This window comes from Harpia harpyja, chromosome 5 (genome assembly GCF_026419915.1).
Source record: "Harpia harpyja isolate bHarHar1 chromosome 5, bHarHar1 primary haplotype, whole genome shotgun sequence".
NCBI lineage: Eukaryota > Metazoa > Chordata > Aves > Accipitriformes > Accipitridae > Harpia > Harpia harpyja.
Window position 1 is genome coordinate 707,372 of NC_068944.1, and position 21,514 is coordinate 728,885.

Below are 21,514 nucleotides of genomic sequence, written 5' to 3' on the forward strand. Positions count from 1 at the left end.
TTTGGAGAATATCCCCTAAGAGGCATGATGGTTCTCTGAGTCTGCAAACAGTTATATTACAGGATCAGATGTCTGGTGGTTATACTCTAATTCTGTAAATCATGGGAAGAACGCAGGCTTTTGCACACATACTGTGAATTCCTTAACTTTTGAATTCCTGACTTGGCAAACTTAATTTCAACATATATTTCACTAGCTTCTCCAACAAAAATGAAAAAAAAACCCCAGAAGGTTCAGTAGTGATATAAAGCACTTTACATGTTTGATGATGCAAAAACTGTCGAAGACATTTTTAAAATTATTTTTAAGGGCTTCTCTTTGTGGGAGACAAGAGTTTATAATTACCAACCATACAATAAATATTTTTACTATACACTAATAATATTAACAGAGTATTTGGGTAAGAACAATGTCTTTTAAAACATTTTTATTTCATATACATGTATCATTCAGAAAGCAACCTATGTTTTTCAAATAATTTAAAGAAAAAACAAATATTAAACAGTGCAATTCCTGTTATGGAAGTTTTAAAGAAACTTAGAGAATGGAAGTAAATATTGGTATGAGTTACAGTGCTAAATCAGTTTTGACAATAATAGCTTTTATTTTTCCCTATCTTCCTGTAAGGTACATAAGAATTTTTTTCTTCAATTCCATTTATTCATTAAGTTTAGTTCAATGTTTAATACAATAAAAGTCAAGAAATCCTGTGAGAAATGAAGAGAGAGCAAAGCTGAGGTTTTGTTGGGGGTGTGTGTGTGTGTTTTTCCACCAGTAATATTAAAGAGCAGTGAAAGGATGAGATCTATTAACTTAAAATGTGGAACAAATACAGGAGTAGATTTTTTTGTTGTTTTTCATAAACCTTGTGATAGCTGATGTTCCCTTTATTGAAGAAATTTACTGTAAACACAAATGTATCTAGAGAAACTTAAATATTATAAATAAATAAAACAAGAATGTAATTATAAATATTAAAGGGAAAAGTAATAGTGATCTGTACTTTCAACTGAATTTCAGATTCTATCTGAATAGAGCTAAACACAAGCTTAAGAAATACTTCGTTCAGTTTTCCAACACAATGACAATGTAAAAACTAAAAATGTTGGTAGTGCATCCTTTGGCTTTGCAAAAGGGAAGAATAAGGTATAGTATTAAGATGTGTTTACACAAAAGATAATGTATTTAAATGTTTCGTGTTATTTTGTGCATGTCCATGTGTATGTACATGCAAAAACGTTTTGTTACCTCGTTTTGAGCAAAAAGGTACAAATATCAAATAACATCGTAAGCCATGATTAACATCCAATTTCCCCAGGCTACTGAAATTGTGGTGAAAATAGGTGCATCAAAATCCATTTACAATCACTCTTGTGTCCTGTAATTGCAAGCACAATAATAATAATGGGAGAAATTATAAGCTAAAGGGGGGAGTTCTTAGAACATCAACCAGTAGCAGCAAAAATCTCCTTTAAATAATGTTTCTAAAGTTTAAATCTCCCCCTGGTCTACAGAGATATTTTGTTTTGTATTACAATAAGAAAAATTTAAAATAAGAAATCATTATATATTTCCCAGCATGCAAATTGTGATTTACAGAAGTGTAAAGAGAGTCCTTGTACTGAAGATCCTAAACTCTAAATGACAGAGGGTCTTTTCAAGTTTTGTCTTCATGCATGCAAAGCAGAAAAAATAATGTTGTAACATATCATTATCTGCGAAAAACTGAATAATTTAAAAACAATTAATGAAGACACGATTGTAACTACAGCTTCTGTAATGCTTCTTCAATAACTACTTACCAGTCAACTAGAGACATCAGACTACTGAAAAAAGAAAGAACTGGAGCAGTACATTTTCAGTATCCTTTGACAAGTGGCATAAAGAAAATGGAAGAAATAAAAATGAAAAGATGAAAGCAAACCTAGTTTAAAAATAGTTATGGAAGCTTGCTTTTTTTTTTTTTTAAAGAGTTGTTTAAACTCCTTATTTATAATCGAGCCTTTCAAATACACATGATTTGTTAGAGTAATATGTACCTTGGCTTTGTCTCTCTCTTTCTGTCTTCAGACCGACTGCTATTTGAAGGCCTTATTTTATATGGCTGGACTAATACTATGGCACAAATTGCTACCTTTCGAAGGCTGTGATGTGAACCTGCCTGAACAATTGCCACTTTAGCACCACAATAAAAAATACCTTTCATATAACAACTCTCTTCCTTTCGGGAGGAATAATGAAACGAAGCAAAATAAAAAGGCACAACCATCCATTTTCCCAGAGGAATCACGCTTTGGGGACGTTTTCTCCACTCTCAACTCCTAGAGTTTCAGAGCTGCTGAGCCGAGATGGGCGCACGCAGCGCACGCTTCCTGCTGCACTGTTCATGCCCTGTCCTCTCTGAGGGCTCAGCAGACACCCTGTCACCGAAGCCAATCTCATGATCGTGTGGGGTTTTCTAAACACCCCCCACGCCGGCTTCCCAGTTGCACTGGGGCTCCTCTTCTGCCCCCCCGCCTTGCCCTGCCCAGCTCCACAGGATCTCACGGAGCTTCCTCCTCTTTCCTCTCCCTGTCTTCTCGCTGCAGACAGGGGACACTAGGAGACACTTCTTTTATTAAAATAGGAAAGATGGGGCATGCTCCCTGCAGGAGCTCATGTGAAGGGATGCACACGTTAGGTGATCCGCTGGTGTGAGGGCTGTGTGCCTATGCTGGCGTGAGAATGTGCATATCCTGGGCCTCACTTTATCCATATATTAGGCTAAAAGTGGTTGTCTTCAGTGCTCTTAGATGTCCAGATGAAGTGTCTGCATAGCTGTGAGGTTTTGGTTTTTTATTGTTATTAACCAGGCAGACAACCGATTTCAACTTGGTAAAAAAGATACATCCTACGTTCGGGTTCCTGTCATTCACACCAAGGCAACTCTTAAAAATTTTTTTTTCAAAATTTCAGTCCCCCTAATCTCATGCAGTAGGTGTTTAATTAAGGTTTTCTGACTAATAGCCAGCTATCTTTAGCATGGACGTCCACTCTCACTGTCTTGAGCCTGGTCTAATGGAGATGGTCATCACACCAGTTCAACTTAAGTCATTCCTCGCCAGCACCATTTTTATTTCAGCTACTGAGTTCCCTTCTGTTTTCCATTCAACTGCTTCCTAGTAAAATTAAGCTAATTTCTAGTAAAATTCAGCTAAACCCAGCATAGACCATTTTGTGCACGACAGCTCTGATTTAGCTAATGCGAAGTTCTCATCATGCAGACAAGACCCAGCAGAAGTGGGATATGGAATTTGATTCTCATCCAGAGACAGAGTTGTCCTTGCTACTGTTGCCTAGGGGGAGAGCAGAGTGGGGAAATTTGGACCTGTGTTTTTAAGCCATGTCTATCCTGTGAATAAACAGAAGGACTTCAGCCTCCAGGACTTTATATGCTATACCAGAAGTATAAAACTCACATTAAAGACATTGTTAAAAGTTGCCTTCAAGTAACAAATTTTCATGTTTCTCTCTTCTAGTTCAGAATCTACACTGAAGAAAATACCAAACATTTCTTACTCATCTGCTCTTTGATCATTTGGACTGTAATATATTGCAGTTTGATAGTATGACACTAACGAAGCAGTCACGTGTCAGTTTAGCAAGGGTCCTAATGTCAGGTACAATCCATCACTTAATATACCTATGAATCTTAATAAACAGAGGCTGAAGTCCAATGAGAAATCTTTTAGGAAAAGAAACAAGGGTATTTACATCTTTGCCAAGAAGGCTAGGATGAGCTGCAGTTTTTTGTTCTGAAAGTGCTCTGAGACTTTGCCCTTCTTGTTGCACAGCGGTATCTTGGAACATTCAGCCCTGGCTGATCTGTGTGCCATGTAACGAGGTCTGGGAGAGGCAGAGCTCCTACAAAGAGAGTCCTGGATGCTGAAGATCTCAGATTTTGTGCCAAAGTTTCACCTGGGAACATGTGAAAATGTCAGAACCGTAAATTGGTTTCTCTTTCCTCTTTATCACAGACGTAGCATTGCCTTCCCAAGTCCCCGATTTCCTTCCGTCTTGCGATAGACACAACTAGCTGCTGCTTGACAGCAAAGCTTATAGGCTTGTGAACGCAAAGTAAGGACGGTCGTTCAAGAAGTTGTTCTTCTAGAATTAGCAATGTGGTGTACTGGTTGGTCACCCCATGGCAGGGTTTAAGCTATATAAGGCACAAAATTACTGCTTTTAGAAAAGGCAAAGATTCAATTCTTTATTCAGAGGTAATGAGATGATAATTTGAAGGCAAATACTTCTTAATGATTATTAGTCAGATAATGAGAAAGGTCTAGCTTAACGCTCTAAGACTTTGTCTAGAAACCCCACAGCAACCTGGAATGTCATTTTACTAGTGCAACCTGTGGAAACATCTGACATCTTTGTATCCTTCAAAACTTTATTCTTGTATTTTAAAGTTTCAGAAGATGAAACCGTTATTTAGCTGCTGAATATCTGACAGAGATATGAGATGGTGTCAATAGAAATAATTTTGTAAACTAGACAGGACTCATAGATGTTTATAGCGAGAACCCAGCAGCAAAAAGAATTTTGCACCTGCATCCTCCTGTGGAGAAGTTTAAGTGTCTGGGTTTTCACAAATAATAGGCGCTCATGAAGGTACTTAACAGTGAAACATTAGTATCCAGCAGATTTTCATTGCTCTCTTGAGTACTGATTTTGCAGTGCTACCATTTTAAGGAAAAAAAAAAAAAGAAAACTTTACCTAGCCTAAAAATTTCAGTTACAGTGCCAACTACTTTGGGAAATCCAGCCCCAGCCACGAGCAGGGCACAGCAGCCTGCTAAAGAGCTACTGCAGCAGAAGGGTTAGCGCAGCTGGGACTGCTCTGGAACATCTGTAAAGCAAAACTCACAGAAGATTATACTGGTATGTCGTCTTTTGCGGCTTAAACATGAATGAATACGTAAATAAATAACCTTGTGGGTTCCAAGCCCTTGCTCTGCTCCGGAACAAAAGCACCTCTAGCTTTTTCTTTTGCCTTTCTGTCCCAGCAGCCTGACTATCTGCGTTTCAGCCATCATCTTTGTAATAGACCGTTCCGTCCCTTTTTCTGTATCAAAAAGTACAAAGAAGAAAGATGCAATTATATTTAAGTACAAAAGCGTCCATCGGCCGTTCAAAAGCCTAAGTAAATATTTCGACTAGTACACCACGTACCACCTCACTGCTAGAAGAGGCTAGCAGGAGAGAGAGTTCGAGCAGCGCAATCTGGCGCGGCAGCGCGCAGAGCCAAGTCAGAGACGGGCACAGCCCGCGCTGCCCCCATTAAACGCTGCTTGGCCGCCGCCGCCGCCCGCGCCCAGCGTTCCGCGGCAGCGCGGCTTCGCGGCTGGGCCCCGCGGGGCCGTGCGCCCCTGCCCGCCGGGCACCCCCGCTCCTCCCCACGGGAGACAGCCCCGGCGGCGGGAACGCGTCTTACGCGGCGGGGAGACCGCCCGCCCCCGCCGCCCCGGGCCGCGGGCTTGCCGCGGGCGGAGCACGACGCGGGCGCCCTTAAAGTTTCTCGCCGGCGGTGTGCGCGGAGCTGACCCCAAACGCGCCCGCGCCGCCCCGCTTCTCGCCCTCCCGCGCCGTGCGGCTCCCCCGGCGGGCCCGCCGCGGGACCAGCGGCTTTGCCCACGCCGCTCCGCCGGCGGGGAGGGGGCGGGCAGGGGCTGCTGCGCGGCCGCACCGGGGGCTGTCGCCCCCCCCCGGCGAGCGAGCGGCGAGTCCCCTCCCCGCGCGGCGCCCGGCCCGGCGACGGACGGACGGACGGACGGACGGACGGAGGGGGGGGGGGGCACGCCCCGCTGCTGCCGCCGCCCCCGGGGACGGGGGCGCACGGCCGCCATGTGAGAGAAACGGGGGCCGCGGCGGAGCCCGCCCCCGGGGCGGCGGGGCCGGATCGGCTGGCCGCCGCGCTGCGCTGCAAGCTTTGCAGGTCCGCGGCGGCGGCGGCGGCGGGCGGGCAGCAACAAGCCACGCCGCCCGGCCGCCCGCGGCCCCGCCATGGGAGCCGGGCGGGGGGCGAGGCTCGCCGCCCCGAGCCGCCGGCGGGGCTGAGCCCGGCTCCAGCGCAGGTAGGGACATTCCGGCCCGGGCCGGGCCACGCCACGCCACGGGGGAGGCTGCCAGGCTGGGGAAGGGGCTGGCCCCGGCTTCCCCCCCCGCCCCCCCACCGGGAGGGGGTCGGGCGGCACTGCCCGACCCGCCGGAAAGTTTGGGCGGGTGGCGCGGCACCCGGGCTCCCCCGCGGCGGGGGGAGCGCGCTGCCCCCCGGGGCTGGGGCCGGGGCCGGCGGTGAGGGCCGGGGGAGGCGGGCGGGCGGGCGGAGAGGGAGGCTTTGAAATGGCTTTGAGGAGCGGTACCTCGGAGGTGGGGCCGCGCCGGGAAGCTGGAGCGCCTTTGCCTGTCGTGGCCGGAGTAGTGTACGTGTTTTGGTTTGGGTTTTGTTTTTTTAAATCCGGTGTGGTGTGCAGCGTTTTAAGGATAGGAGCCGGGAGGGTTGCTGAACTCCTGGAGGATGTGGGTTAAATGAGCCTCTGCTGCGGAAACTCTTAACGGCTCTGCTTTGCCTTTAAAACACGGGGAGAAAGAGGTGGTGTGTGCTTGTCTAGGTAGTTCGGAAGAGAGGTAGCTTGGCTCTGCTCGCTTTGATGCGCTTGGGTTTAGTTATCTTTAACAGAAATGTCCTCACTGGTAGACATTTAAAAAAAAAAAAAGACAACCAAAACAACAGCATACTTCAGAATGAATAAGAGGTTAATGAAAATCACCGTGCTTGCAGTCAGCGAATAGGACTCAGTTGGGTGATTTCTGTTGCGGACTCTACTGTGTTTTGGGGAGCTCCATTTAATTCAGCGTGCGTGCATCCTCTTCACGTTGTTGTCGTTTGAAAGGAAAAATAACCCCCAAATGTTCTGGTTTTTGCATGCACCTGCCTTTGCAAATCCTAACTCCTTGGAGTTCTGCGTGGTGCTCTCATGGAGCTGAAGACGCCTGGTCCGTGTCCAGAGCCCTGCTATTTATAAGACTTGGCAGAGCGGGGGAGGAGGAAGAGGAGGGATGCAGCACAAGGATGTTGTTTGGCTTTTGCATAAGCTGCTGAGACAGGTTGCATGTTGTTTGCGATGTTGCATTGGGGGGGGTGGTGGGGGGTGGTGGGGAGAAGTGCAGAAGCTGAAGTGTTCCCAATCCTTCTCTTCCTAGGGACTGTGGATCTGTGAAGCACTTCCCTCCGGTGTGAATGCAGTGTCCCCTGTGGGATGCAGTAGGTGATGCCCAGCTCTACTGCAATGGCAATTGGAGCTCTCTCTAGTTCTCTTCTCGTAACCTGCTGCCTCATGGTTGCCCTCTGTAGCTCCACCATACCTGTACAAAAACTGGCCAAGGCTCAAGACAAACAGGAGATAAAGGCAAGCCAGGAAAAGAGGGATCACACATCGACAAGGGACAGCCAGACAGGCCCAGGGAGAATGAATGAGATCGGTAGGAGTGGGAGGGAGGAGGGTAGCAGGGACTGGAAGAGTAAAGGAAGCAGGAACTACTCGAACAAGGAGTCCTGGACTAAGCAAAAGCAGGCTTGGAACAGCCAGGGGACGAGCAGTAAGTCCGGGAGCATGCAAGAGCAAAGGGACGCCGCTCCAGAGGAACCTCGGGTGGCTGAAGATGCATCTCTCCCAGAAGCTGTGGCGAGTGTCACTCCCGAGCCTCCAGAGGAGTACGCCTATCCGGACTACCGTGGGAAAGGCTGCGTGGATGAGAGCGGCTTTGTCTATGCCATCGGGGAGAAGTTTGCGCCAGGCCCCTCTGCCTGCCCCTGCCTTTGCACTGAAGAGGGCCCACTGTGCATACAGCCCGAGTGCCCCAGGCTCCACCCGCGGTGCGTCCATGTGGACACCACGCAGTGCTGCCCACAGTGCAAGGAGAGGAAGAACTACTGCGAGTTCCGAGGGAAAACCTACCAGACCCTAGAGGAGTTCATGGTAAGGGCTGAAGCCGAAAGTCATTTTGTGTGTCCTTCTCTTGTTGAAAGTGGCGTTGTGTTCTTCAAGTGCTTTCTTGGAGGGTGTTCTGGGTCTCCCCCCTCCCCTTTTTCATTTCTGTGTTAATAGTACTTCTGCAGTGCTGTAAAATATTCCCCTTAAACATGACCTTTCTTGCTCTGTGATACTGTAACATTTTTAAATGAGGGGGCTGATCTTTATTAATTCCTTTGGTATTTGCAGTAAAAAATGCTACTTGAAAGGGTGCTACTCGGTGGTGATGCGGATTTTATGAAAATTTTCAGCAATACGTTTGTTTCCATATTTAACTGTTAACTGTGAAACTCCTACCTTGCAGGGATCGAGCAAGGTTTTGTGGGCTGACTTCTGTTCCCAGTAATCAGTCTGTGATAACAGTAATTTCTCTTTTCCTTTTTAACCATTTAAACTGTGCTGCCAAGGTTGCGTCACATTTGCTTTCTGAGAATGACTGTGGGCCTTCTTTTTAGTAAGAGCATGGTTAGCAATCTGGATTACAGTGATACCTAAACAAAGGACTTGAAAACCTTTATGTTTAGGGAAGTCCTTTTAGACTAGGGCCTTTTTAGCATTATTGTACAACGTCATTATCATTGAAAATGCAACTAACTACAGTGTGCTGAAAAGTTTTGGAGTTGGGGCCGATTTCCTGGTTGCTTACCTTGCCTTTTTTCCTTTAGTATATCGTGGCTGAGATCTGCGAGCAGGCTCTAAGGATTTGATTGCGAATGACTGTTAAGATACAGGGCTGGTCCAAAACCCATTTCTGAACGCAACAGAGATTTTTGAGCTGAATATGTTGAGGGAAGTACAAAATCCAGTGCAGGGTTCTGGAAGCTTGAGCCCCTCTCAGGGTGGAGAAAAAATGTATTTGTGAAGGCCGTAAATGAGTTGCCACCTCTCCTCTCCGTGGTATTTGCATGTTCTTGGAAACTTAACTTTGATTCATAATGTCTTTCCATGTTCTTCAACTTACTGAAAAATAAATAAATAAAGGAGCAGAATTACTCTCTCCAGAATAAATCACAGTGTTTCCCCTTGCTCTCTTCAGGCAGTAATGTGTAGAGCACTGGTGGATTTCAAAGCATGGCAGAAAGCATCGTACCATCCTCCCTTTTTCCATGTCACCCCCAAGGATTGCATTCAGCTTCGGGGTGCCAGATGGATTGTGAGATCCTTCCTTTTCCAGCAAAGTTAATTCTGAGGGGTGGCCAAAACAGTGATGCTTCCGCACATGTTCTCTGTAGGTCAGAGTTTTAAAGGCTTCTCCACACTCTTCATTCATTATCTTCTAACGAGTTGCATTTCTTTGTCTTTTTATATAGTGGTGTCATATTAATGGCTGTAAAGCAAGCCTAAAACACCTTATTGTGTTAAGCGTGTGGTGAGAGAATAAAACCTTAGGGCTCCCTGTTACATTTGAACATGGCTGGCAGCCTTGGTAAAAAGGAAGTGCTGAATGGTGACATTTACAGAAACGTTCTGAAAAGACTTTGGCTTTCAGCTTTCTGTTTTGACCCCATTCAGCCTTCAGCCCTTATGTTGATACCTTCCTGTAATGAAAACATCGGTTCCCTTACCGCTTTGTGTTAGCCAGCTTTGGAAACACGAGTGAGAAGGGATGTGAGAAGGGATGTCTACTTGGGATGTGCAAGGAAAGTTACTGATGCAGTTTGGCGGTGGAAGTAAAGCCTGTTTATTTTGATCTGTGAGGACCTTGGTTTTCAGTTGTGTTTCAATGTTGGTTCCAATATTGTGAGCACAAAACTGTAAAATGCAGCTGTTCGCCCATGCCACGGCAATCAGTGGACATGTCTGGTGACGTAAGGTACAGATGTAGTCAGATCGCTGCTGCTCAGTGGAAGCAATTGCAAATGCAAGTAATTGCACATGGTTTCAAAGGTTATTTTACAAGTTTAAAGTTGATGGTCTTAGAGAGGTTACTAATATCCTATCTCTTGATTAAGGTCAGGGAAGGAGTTATAAATGGATAGCAATCTGATTTTTCTCTGTGTTTGCACCTACCATTTGTGGCAGAGTACCAGACATCACTGAAGGAAGAAAAAGGTGACCTCCTAACTTTTAAGTGACTTTATCTGCACAAACACTTACGTATAGATGTGTAAATATGCATGCAAGTTTAGGAGTTCGCTTATATAAAATTCACATATAGCTTGGCATGGCAAAACATTGCCCTGACCAGAGCCAGTGCTAACTTGGAAGCTGAGTGTGCCAGGGAATGGGAGGTTTGATGCATTTCTTCTTTGATTCACAGTCCTTCCTGCACGCTTTGCTTGTGTGTGTATGCACATGTTTTTTTGTTTTCAAAAAGGACATGGATGTTGACACAAAACACAACACAGGGGTGGGGGGAAGGATAAGGTCTCATAAAGCTGTTTCCATCGGCACCAGTGTAATCCCCTGTGAATATTCCGAGGCAGGATGGCAGAGGGATCACGGCATGCATATGAGTGAAACTGGGAGCAAAAGCCTTAGCTGGTGAAATTCAGGGAGGATAAAATTCTGCGCTGGAGCTGGAGATTGCTGAGCACGTGCTCCACTAGATGTTTTTCAGTCTCACAGTAAGATTTGAAAATGCAGGCTGACTTACAAAGTCATAGCCTTATGAGGACCATAAATTATCTTCAGAAGTGTAATGTTTGGGAAAGACCTCCATTTTTGAAAGTTGGTGCTTCGCGTGTCATCTTTAGAATTTCTCTGCTACCAAAAATTGTATTTATTTGTGAATAAGTTACTTGGAAATCTGGAAGTCAACAAACCCAAATGGATTTTGAAACATCTGTGGTATTTTGAAGGCACAGAGAAGTAAAAACAAGGCTAGTATGTTTATTCTTGTCAGCCTAACCCCATTCATGTTCTCCTGAGTTGTGTGAGTGGCAAGGAAATATTAATAAATATTCCAGCACAATAGCAAATAAGTTTGGGATTATGATTGTTTGTTTTTTTTTTTTTAACTTAGATGTTTTCAAGGCTCAAGGAACCAAATGTAGATTGTATATATTTTTTTTAATTCAGACTTTTTGTTGGTTTGGTTTTGGTTTCTTTTGTTTTTTTAATTAAAGTTTGGCACGTGGAAAGGGGGAAGAGAAAGCTCAAATTACTTTGGACCAGAACTTCAATGAGTGCCAATGATTTTTCACTTCTTAATTATGACAATTTACACTAAGTTGCTGGATAAAGCTACTACTCTTACTAAGCTACAGTTTTCTTTGTGCCCCACTAGTGGGAAATCTACCTGTTTACACAATGGCATGTTTGCTTTTTTACAACATCTGCAACTCCATTTATACATCTGCTCATAAACTTCCCTTTAAACAATTCTAAAGAAGTTATTTCTTTTGCCATCTGTACTCTATTTTCTACAGGTTTTACAGCTGCCTGGTGAATATATAAGACTTCTGTGCCTCTCGTCTTCCCACAGTTTTTGCATAGGCAGAACTACGAACTACTGCTGCTATAGAGTTAATAGCTTCATCTGTAGACCACAGAGACATGGTATCATTAGTCTTCAGAGAGAGGTTGATAGGTGGTATTATTTCCAGTCCAGCCTGGTTATGTCAGATGTGCTAAGCTTGAGTGCTGCTGGGCTCCTTGTTTCCCAGACGAACAAGTGGTATGCTCGTTGCATTGGCTGCCACTAGGAACTGCACTGCAGGGAATGCACCTATGTTATGAGAGTAGAAGAGAGGAAATGTAGGACCAGTTTTGTCTTTTCATTCTGATTTATTTAGCTGTTGTTACATATACACACTATCTTATTGTCTCTTTCTCTAGTGATGATTATGTCTCCAAGTATTAAGCTGCCATTAAGATGTGGAAAGAAGTGGCGATTTTCTACAGTTCCTACAGTAAAAAGCAACGCATTACCATTTAGTCCAAAGATGCACAGATAAAGGTTGACATTAATACCATTTTAGCAGCCACTGTGGTTCACTTACATGCCTGAAAAGAGCTTTGTAGAAAAAAGCACATGGAGACCTTCCTTAACTCTGCTACCGTTGCTCATATTGGTGGGTTGTACAGATGACAGTACTTATTAAAGGTGCATATATTCCCCTGAAATCCCATGATTACACAGGAAGGGTATTCATGGCTGCAGTATCACATTAACAGTATACTCATTCATGAAAGATGTAGTCTTCATGTGTATGTGCTGTATAGGACGCAAATGCATTATTCTGAATCATCATTATTAGATAAAGATTAGATCAATTCTGTTTTTCATTCAATAGTATTTTCAGTGCTTCATTAAATGGCTTCTTGTTCTAAGAATTTTAGGCTTCTGTCAAATTTGGAATTCTAGTAAACAACCTACTTAATTAGAATATGTTTAGATTTTACATATGAGAGATTTTAGGAGTAACATCTGTGGGCTGTCTTGTTTCCTGATTATCATCAGATACTCTAGTTATTGCATCACTTCTAATAATTGAATGGCACAGCTACTAAACGGTGTCCTGGAAGAGGGAATGTCTGTTGTTGTAGTTACTGGTCTTGCTGAACTGTGATGACTGGCAAATTTGCATCTTTTTCAAGTCATGGCAAAAAATGTTAAACCTGATTGAAAGCCTTGTTGAACCTGATCCTTGGAATTGAGTTCTGGTAGCTTTGATCAAGTAGGATTCCTTAAAAATAATAAAATCAGGAGCTCCGGTTTGCTGACACTCCCAAATTTCACGTGCAGTTCAAGTGATCACCTGGAATACCTGAGCCTCTTGACTCTGAACACTGAATCAGAAACCTCCTCATCCACTGATGCTCCAGCTCTGCAAGTGAATGTGGCAGTTTATAAACAATTACAGGACAAAGTTCTTGTCCCAAAGCCTGCAATAAAAATCTGCAGTACTGGGCTGTCAGCCTCCTTGTAGCATTTTATAAATGTATGGTGTGGTGTTATCCTTGGTAGAGTGTAAAGCAAAGAGCAAACTGGAAGTGAGTAGCTAGCAAAGGAAGCCTGGAATAAATAATAGTAATAAAAGCAGAAAGCAACAGAGCAAGAGACCCTATTTAGGCTTTCTAAGCAGAGGGGACGGCATGAAAGATATGTGAGTGCATAAGCCAATAACAGCCCTGGCAGGTGGGAAGAGAAGTGGCAAAGCATGGATGAGCATTTAGTTGGAGATGATGCTGTGCAAGCATCAGCATGTTTGAACTTTGAAAGTGAGAAGGATGTGAAAGAGGCAAGCAAGCAGAGAATGGATTTGATGAAAAGATGTGATGGGCTGCCTAAGGAATAGGGAGAAGAAACAGATGATCTGCAAGTTAGACACCTGGATGATTCTTCACAGAGAATATTTTTTTCTTTTTTAATGATTTGAGGTTACTCTGCTTTTATTGGAGAAATGCAACAGGTGGTTGTTTGCATCAACTGGAATCTGGAATGAAAAAGGATCCTTAAAAAAATGACCTCATCCTTAAGGAAACCAAGAATCTGCACAGATTATTGATTTAGAGGATCACTAATAATAACATTCAGCTGCATTTTCATCCTGCGCTCTGAGCATGGATACCAGTGTGGGGTTTTTTGGAGTACAGCAATGAGATTTACAGTATACCATTTATTGCTCTTTAGCACCCTTGCTTCCCTCTGCCTCCAGCTCCTTGTGTGGTATGAGGATGTCGGTGATGCAATGTGCAGTGCCTGCTCAGGAGTGCTGAAGAGGACAGCTGGAATTGTACATGTGGCAAATGCAGGCATTTGAAAGTCCATTTTTTCCTAATTAGGGCCTTGATGCTGTTTTGTTTGGACTTAATTTCATTGAAGTAGGTCATTCGAGTAATTATCTCGTACTCCTATTCTGTAGAGTTCTTCAAAACCAGTAACATTTCAGTAGGTAAAAAAGATGACCTGTATGTTCCTTCACCCCATTCTTTGCATTGCAATTTCTTTTCAGGATGTTACAAGTATTACAGGGATGGTCCAAATACAATTAACCTGTGGGAAATGCCTCAATTCAAAGGATGTTTTTTTCCTGACTTCTCTCTGAAAATTATAATTTTCAATAAAATACAACTTCCTGCTACTAAAAAGCTTTCAAACTGTAAAAATTGCAATAAGGATTTCCATTAAAAGAAGGTTCATATTTCACTTAGCAAAATTTTTCTTCTTTAAATACAGTATTTTTTGCTAAATTACTTTTTGAACCTCTAACAGAATTAAACTAGACTTCATCTAAATTATGAACTTAATTTGCTGGAAGTTCATTAGAAATGTGGTAGGGAAATTTTTGCTTTATTTGTGTTAAAAGTCTAAAGTGTTCTTGTTCCCAGGATCCCTTTGACTTTCCCATTTGGTGCACAGGTTCAGAGCAGAACCTGTGGGTTTTTTCTGCTGTGGTTCTGTAATTTTGCAGGAGCCCAGCCTTGCTCTCTGCATTATTCAGACCACAAACAGCATTTGTTTTAAAGTGGGGAGGAAAAAGAGGTGAAGGAAAGAACAATGTCAATGGGAAGGTAGTTATTGCACACTTCAGGAGGGCATTAAGTGAAAGAGTTAAGAGGTGACTGGATTTGTGTTTCAGGTTTCTCCGTGTGAGAAGTGTCGCTGTGAAGCCAGTGGTGAAGTGCTGTGCACTGTCTCAGCTTGTCCCCAGACCGAGTGCGTGGATCCGGTGTATGAGCCCGATCAGTGCTGTCCTATCTGCAAAAATGGTAAGCGACAGCTGCAAAACTAGAAGGGGGCTTCTGTCGGGGAGATCCATGTTGCTATGTTCTGGTTTTGAAAAATAATTCCATTATTTTCCTTTTTCCCCCCAAATGTTGATGGAGAGGAGTTGTGTGTGGATGGTGTCTTCCTGGTGTGAGGAGTCACATCTTCCCTTGACTGGGATGGACTCGATCATGACCTACAGGGATTTTTGTTGCCCAGGAGACAATTAGGGTGTTAACCCCAGATATTCGTGTGGCTTCTGGATATAAATTTTGCATGAACTCACTGTGGATATGTTTTATATAGGCACACAAAACAAAACTCAGGTGGTTCATGTTATCCACCTTTCAACGTGAGCAGGAAAAGTTACTTTTGTTCTCCCTTCTTATTTGTTCCCGTTTCAGAGATTATTCTTTTTTTTTTTTTTTTTTCCTGAGGCAAATCAAATGTACCTTATTGAGCTCATTTAATTTTCATAACTAAATGAATTAAACTCCCAAGTTTAATTGAATATTTTTCATAACTAAATTAGACAGAAAGTCTCTCTACTCCCAACAAGGGCTTGTATTAGATGAAAGTCTTGGTCTATTTAGAGGAAAAAATTACATGACACACTAGCTCATCACTTATAAAGAAGAAATGATAATTTATTAATAGAAATGAAAGCTGCAAAATCTCAAATTAAATTATATTTAAAATGAAAAAAGACATTTAAAAATATTCAGATAATTTGCAGCCATATATTATTTCTCTAGAATAGGTAGGTTCTATTACATTAGCTAAAACAAACTGATTAAAATTGTGGAAAAGCTAGGGGTGGAGAGAGTGTACAGCATATGCTTTCCACAAATTCAACAGTAGATGATAAGGGATAGTTAATTGCATTGGAGGAGTTTCATTTGTATGGGTATGAAAGTAATTGCTTCACATCCCTTAATTGGTTGTTACAACCCTGAAGGAATTTGTTCTCGGCTGTACAGCTTAAGGGCGCTCTGCTTTTGGAGGTGAGGACAGGCATTTTTTGAGGCATTTAGGGACAGTTCCTGAGAGAGGCTGAATTTGGGAGCTGGTGGTGTGATAGCTAGCCAGTCCAGAGGATCTTTTAGCACTTGTTTGATGGCAAGAGCCTTCCTGACGCGCTCACAGGCTTTTTGTGTGCACCACGCTCTGCTGCAGTTCCCCAGGTCGGAGTGACTCTTGGCAGGCAAAAGGTCTGTTTTCAGTATTGGGGATGGAGTTACAAGCGTAATGCGTTAAGTCTGTGTAGTCTTTCCTACTGAATTTCTCCAGCGGTGCTAACGCTGTGTGGAGCTGGATTGACTTTCCATTGGTGTATGTTCTCCCACAAGCATCAACATAATGCAGTGCAGTGGCCATCTCCCAGTGGTGGCTTGCCTTTGGATTAAAGTGATACAGCAGTGTGGGGCTTGGCTTGGCTGTTCGCATAGATCCTCTGACACGTTTCCCAGAAACGGGGCCTTTTTAAAAAATTGTACACAAAACATGCCTTAGTTGTGAGGAGGCTGCCCGCTCTCTGAGTGCTAAGGCTGAATTACCAGAGTTTTGCCTGCCAGAAAAGGGTGGTCTCGTCTTCAGCATCTGAATCCTCAATATTACTTGCGTATTCCTTGGGTATAACCACAAGCTGGCATCCCTGACCCAGTTTCAGACCAAGGTGACCAGAGCTGCCTGTTTCCTGTGTCACTTCTCTGCATGTCAGAGAACCAACAGTGGCTTTCCTTGTTAGCTTTTAGATGAGGAAAAAAGCCATTAACAATAACAACATAACCAAGGTAGTTCAGAAGCAGCTCAACTTTTCTGGTTCAGTAGCTTCAGTATAGTATCACAAAGAAATTTCTGAGGAATGCTCTCCATCTGGGGAGTGCATTTAAAAAAAAATACCAGGCAGTTTGCTTCCAGAGCTTATTTTAAAGCATGGGACACGTGCAGTTTGCAAGTAACTTCACCAAATTGCTGAATGTTTTTAATTAGATTGGAGCAAAAACCTACTGAGCAGGAAAACCTAGCCTGCCTCATCCCCTCATTTTCAAGCCTACTGGAACAAATGCGCTGTGAATGTGAGTCGGGGAAACAATCATCGCGTTGTGCTTCAGGGTTGATTGTTGCAGCGATGACATCAATGACATCGTGTTAGTGACCCAAAAGAGCTTGGGTGATGTACACGGAGCTCAGCTGCATAACCTGAGTGGTGGGAAAGGTGGAGCTGTCAAAAGCGTACAAGTGAGGTGACTGCTGTCAGGATCGGCATCCCAACCTTGGTAGAGCAAGAAGGGGTGTGAGGTGAAGTTTGGGTTCTCTACATCTACTAACAATTATGTGTTAAAAATGCACACGATCCAACTCGTGATTTCCCTCCCTTTCCTGGGACTTCATAACATGTAACACTTTCCCAACTGGCCTGGCCTGTGGATTGCTGGCAGTGAACCAACAGAGCGAGAACTAAGCAACTACATCTGTCACTGGTAAGACCACATACAAATGCCTGATTAAGAATTATGGAGGAGATCTAGTGAAAGCCTGCCATTATTAGAAATGAATGAATTCAGTCTCTTGGCAGGTGTGACACACTGTGCGTTATCCCTTGTGGGAAGGAGGGGGTGTAGTTGACTTCCCCAGCCTAATTCCACAAAAGTGCTGGCAGCCCTTCAAATGAGGGATGGATAGGTAACTGGACGTCAGACCTCCACAACTGTGCACGTGCGTAGGTGCAGACTTACTTTGAACATAAGAAGTAGCGAATAGAAAACTTGCAGAGCAAAGAACAGTCTTACGTGTAGGATTTAATAATCTTCTGTATCACATCCCAACTTTCAAGAAGGAGCCTAGATACTTCCATAACTGAAGATGTTATTTTCTTCTTTGTGGGCAGAGGCAGGGACTACTTTAAAGAAGTATCTGCTCTGAGAAGTAGTCTATAGAAGGGGTAAAAGGTGACACCTCACTGAGAAAATCTTGGGGTGAGGGGCAATTTCCTGCTTTTTATGTCTTAAGTCACTACAGCTAAGGAGCTGCTTTGTGTTTGTCTTACATGCCCTGCAAGGAAGCAGGGTGGGGACAGAGGGGAATGGAGGAGAGACTTTCTTGTTGTGTGGGCTGACATGTTGAGCTTCATGCCTTTGGTAACCAACAGCAGCAGCAACAAGAAAAAACATCGAGAAAGTTAAATATGACTTCAGAGAGTTGCATTCAGTAACAGGTGCCCAGTTCAGATCTCCATCCTGCTTTATAGTACTAGCAACGTAGTTACTTCTGCGGAAGCCGTCCCTGTTCACAGCAATGTCAGTAAGGTCAGAATCGGGTACAGGTGTTTCTACAGTTCGTATGGAGTAAAGGGTAAAGGTAATAGGCATACAATTCCCTTTCCATTACAAAAAGGCTGGGCACTTGTCACTGATTCATTTGGGGCAGTGGGAGGGGGTGGGGGGTAATACTGAAAGTGAATTATCTTGCTAGATGAAATTACCTCGGTTGTCTGTTCAACCTCTATTTCCAGTATTAGAGCTCTAATAGGCGTACACAGCTGAATGTTGCTTTGCCTGAAGCGTGCAGTCGATGGAGTTAAGGGTGGCCCTGCTCCTGCTGGTGTCTTTGCAGAAGGATGAGATTAAACCCGCAGCCCACATGGAGCCTGGAGGGGGAGGCGTGGTTGCTAGACCAAAACGCGTTTTGTTCTAAGGTCCCCAAGAGATTTTTATTTCAGTATACGGCTGAAAGATTGTCCCAGATAAGATGAAGCTGATCCTGGTGCCTTCCTAGCATTGATCTATCTGTGCGTCAGTGTTGTTTCTCTGTCTGCAGCAGGGAGAGCCGAGCTTCTCCTGTTGGCGAAGGCTTGTAGCTGGCGCAGTTGAAAATACAAGTGCTGATGCCCAGGGGGTCACGTGTGTTCTCAGGGCTGTAATGTCCACAGGAGATGTCTTGTCTGTTCTCACTGGCAGCGCAATAGGGAGACTTTACTCTGGATTCAGTCATCTCAGGTGCCTTAGGTGGGATGAGTCAGAACCTCATTTCATATACGGGTTCATAGTTATGGTTGAAATATACACATCATGTGGTTGAAATGGTTGCCACTAGTAAGGTGCACGTCTAACGTGATGTGGCCAGAGAGGGTAAATGGAGATGGCTTTGTATACCTGTACTGTGAGGTTGACTCACTGAAACTTGCTTTAGTACCTTTATGTACAATTACAATGTTTAGGCATGAGGTGACTTGAGAGCGCCTCTGAATGGCATGTGGGGACCTCCATCTGTGCAAAGGAGCTCTCAAGGGGAGCAAAAACCTGATAAAGCCTGGCAGAGCTGCCATCCCCTTTTGTGACTGTTTGTACAATGGGACTTTGTCTCACCGTGGGACTCAAATCTATTAAAAAATTGTGTTGGTCGAGGCAGTAGCATAGCCCCTGTGAGCTGTCGTCCATCTAAAATCCAGGTGGAGAGGGGGACCTGTCCAGCCAGAACAAGGCTGAGGATGTTTATTCTGGGCAGATAAAGGGAAGCTGCACCTTGGCAGCTCTCACATGAGCTGGCTGTTTGCTCTTGCCTGCAGCTCCAGCTTTGCTCAAGCACCATGGAGAATCTGACCTGTAAAATTTAATGTCCTTCTGCAGTGTCTTTAAATAAAATATGACATACCCTCAACCGTATATGCCTCAATCTCAGCAATGAAAAAAGTATAATAATGCTGTCCAGGTGGAGGTCAAGGTGGGACTATTGCAAACATCAGGAATTTAATTGCTGTGAATTTTAAATAAACAGTGCCTTTGATTGTCCTTTCTTCCTCTTTCTGTTTTCATTTTAAATACCTCTTTCAGTCATGCTTTGGCAGCTAATTTATATATAGCAAAGAAGACCCAGAAGTTTTAAAGCCTGAGAGTGGTTCTTCAGTCTACATTAAGGAAGGGATCAAATCAGGTGGTCATGGTGGTCTCTTCTAGATGTAAAATATAGGAATCATAAAATGATTGTCAAGTCTATTTTTTAAGATTGAAACAGTATTTCAGTTATTAAAAAAAAGGAATTAACATTAAAAAATAATAACCTAATGAACAAGAAATCATTTCAAACTAATCCCAGTTCCACCCATACTGTATGCCCCAATGTGACTTGTTCCCTTCTGATGTGTTCAGTTCAGGCATTTGAATGCCTGTGCATGCAGGGTAATATTTGTTCCATGTTTCTGTGTGCATGAGTTGCTTAGCAAAAACTTCTGCAGAGACTTCCTGCTTTAATAGGCTGTACTTCACAAAATGATTTATAATACAGGACTGTTAACCAGGAAATATTAATGTTTCAGGGAGAAAAATACCATTAAAGTTGCATGAACAGCTGTATGTGATTAAAATTGCCTACTGAATATGCAGGTAGGTTGCAAAACTGTAGCAGATATTTTGGCAGCTATTTATTGAAAAGAAAGAAATATCAGACTCGCTTCTTTTTAGCTGCGTTGAGCATTTAAAGTGGCTTCCAAATCTGGTGGGTGAAGTTGGTAAACTAGTAGCAGTAGTTTCTGCTGTTGGTTTCTGCTGTTGATGAAGTTGAGAGGAAGTTCAGTCTGTGTCGTCTTAATTCAGGGAGTTCCTTTAACCCCATTTCATCTCTCTGCTTGCCTCTCATTTTCTCTCCCTACTCTGGGAAAGTTGGTGGATACACAAGCTACATGGTTTAAGCCCAACCGGCAACAAAGCATCATGCAGCCGCTCGCTCCATCCTCCCCCCCGGCCACGGTGGGATGAGGAGAAAATATAAAGAAATGCTTGTGGGTCGAGACAAGGACAAGGAGGGATCACTCGCCACTCATGGTCACGGGCATGAGACAGGCTCAACTTGGGGAAGAAACACAATCAATTTAATTTACTACAAATCAAATAAAAACAAGGATAATGAGAAGTAAACCCACATCTTAAAACACCCCCACACCTCCCTTCTTCCTGGGCACAGCTTAACTCCCAGATTCTCCATCTACCCCCACCCCCCCCAGCAGCACAGAGGGACGGGGAATGGGGTTGGGGTCAGTTCATCACACCTTGTCTCTGCCGCTCCTTCCTCCTCACGGGGACTCCTCACTCTTCTGCTCTGGCACGGGGTCCCTCCCACAGGAGACAGTCCTTCAAATTCTCCAACATGGGTCCTTTCCGCGGGCCGGTCTTCAGTCACAGACTGCCTCAGCGCGGGCTTTACCACAGAGTCCCGGCCATCCTGGAGGGCATCTGCTCCCCTTCGTGGGCTGGGAGGGACAGCCTGCCGTCTCACCACGGGCTGCAGGGGCATCCCCTCCTCCTTCCCCGACCTCCACACCCGCAGAGGGACTCCTCTCACACCCCACTCCCCTCACTCACTGCAGGTTCCCCTTCTCAAACCTGTTCCCCACAGGTGTTACCACTCTCACTGACGGGCTCGGCCTGGGCCAGAGGCAGGTCCCACCTGGAGCCGGAGAAGCTTCTAGAAGCTCTTCACAGGAACCAGCCCTGTGGCCCCTACCCTGCTACCAAAACCCTGTCACAGAAACCCAAAACAGTGTGCTTCCTGTGCAGAAATCACAGAATTTTCTTCTTGTGCCAGTTTTTCCACTTAGATCAGAACCTGTTTAAATGTGCACAGATTACCACTGCAAACTGGGCTGAGCAAAAACTTGTGCCAAAACCACATAGGCCTTGTTGTTTCCAGCGCACATGCATGTGCATGCATGCACACACGTATGGGATCCAATGTTGACCTGGTATTTTCATGTTGAGCTGGCCAAGTAGTGGTAGGTGTTGTTATTTCC

General features: G+C 44.2%; 1 protein-coding gene across 3 annotated transcripts in view; it reads left to right on the forward strand.

Annotated features, from left to right (window-relative positions):
* Nucleotides 1-5,825: 5,825 nt before the first annotated feature.
* VWC2 (von Willebrand factor C domain containing 2) overlaps nt 5,826-21,514 on the forward strand; it is a 58,101-nt gene continuing 42,412 nt past the window's right edge. Inside the window, exons 1-3 of one of the 3 annotated variants that reach the window (XM_052788204.1) lie at nt 5,826-6,116; nt 7,246-8,021; nt 14,603-14,732. In XM_052788204.1, the coding sequence (XP_052644164.1) occupies nt 7,314-8,021; nt 14,603-14,732 (838 nt within the window). In that variant the 5' untranslated portion in view covers nt 5,826-6,116; nt 7,246-7,313. Of the gene's footprint in view, nt 6,117-6,361; nt 6,465-7,245; nt 8,022-14,602; nt 14,733-21,514 lie in introns of those variants that run through there. The other 2 variants (XM_052788206.1, XM_052788205.1) reach the window with 2 other exon arrangements.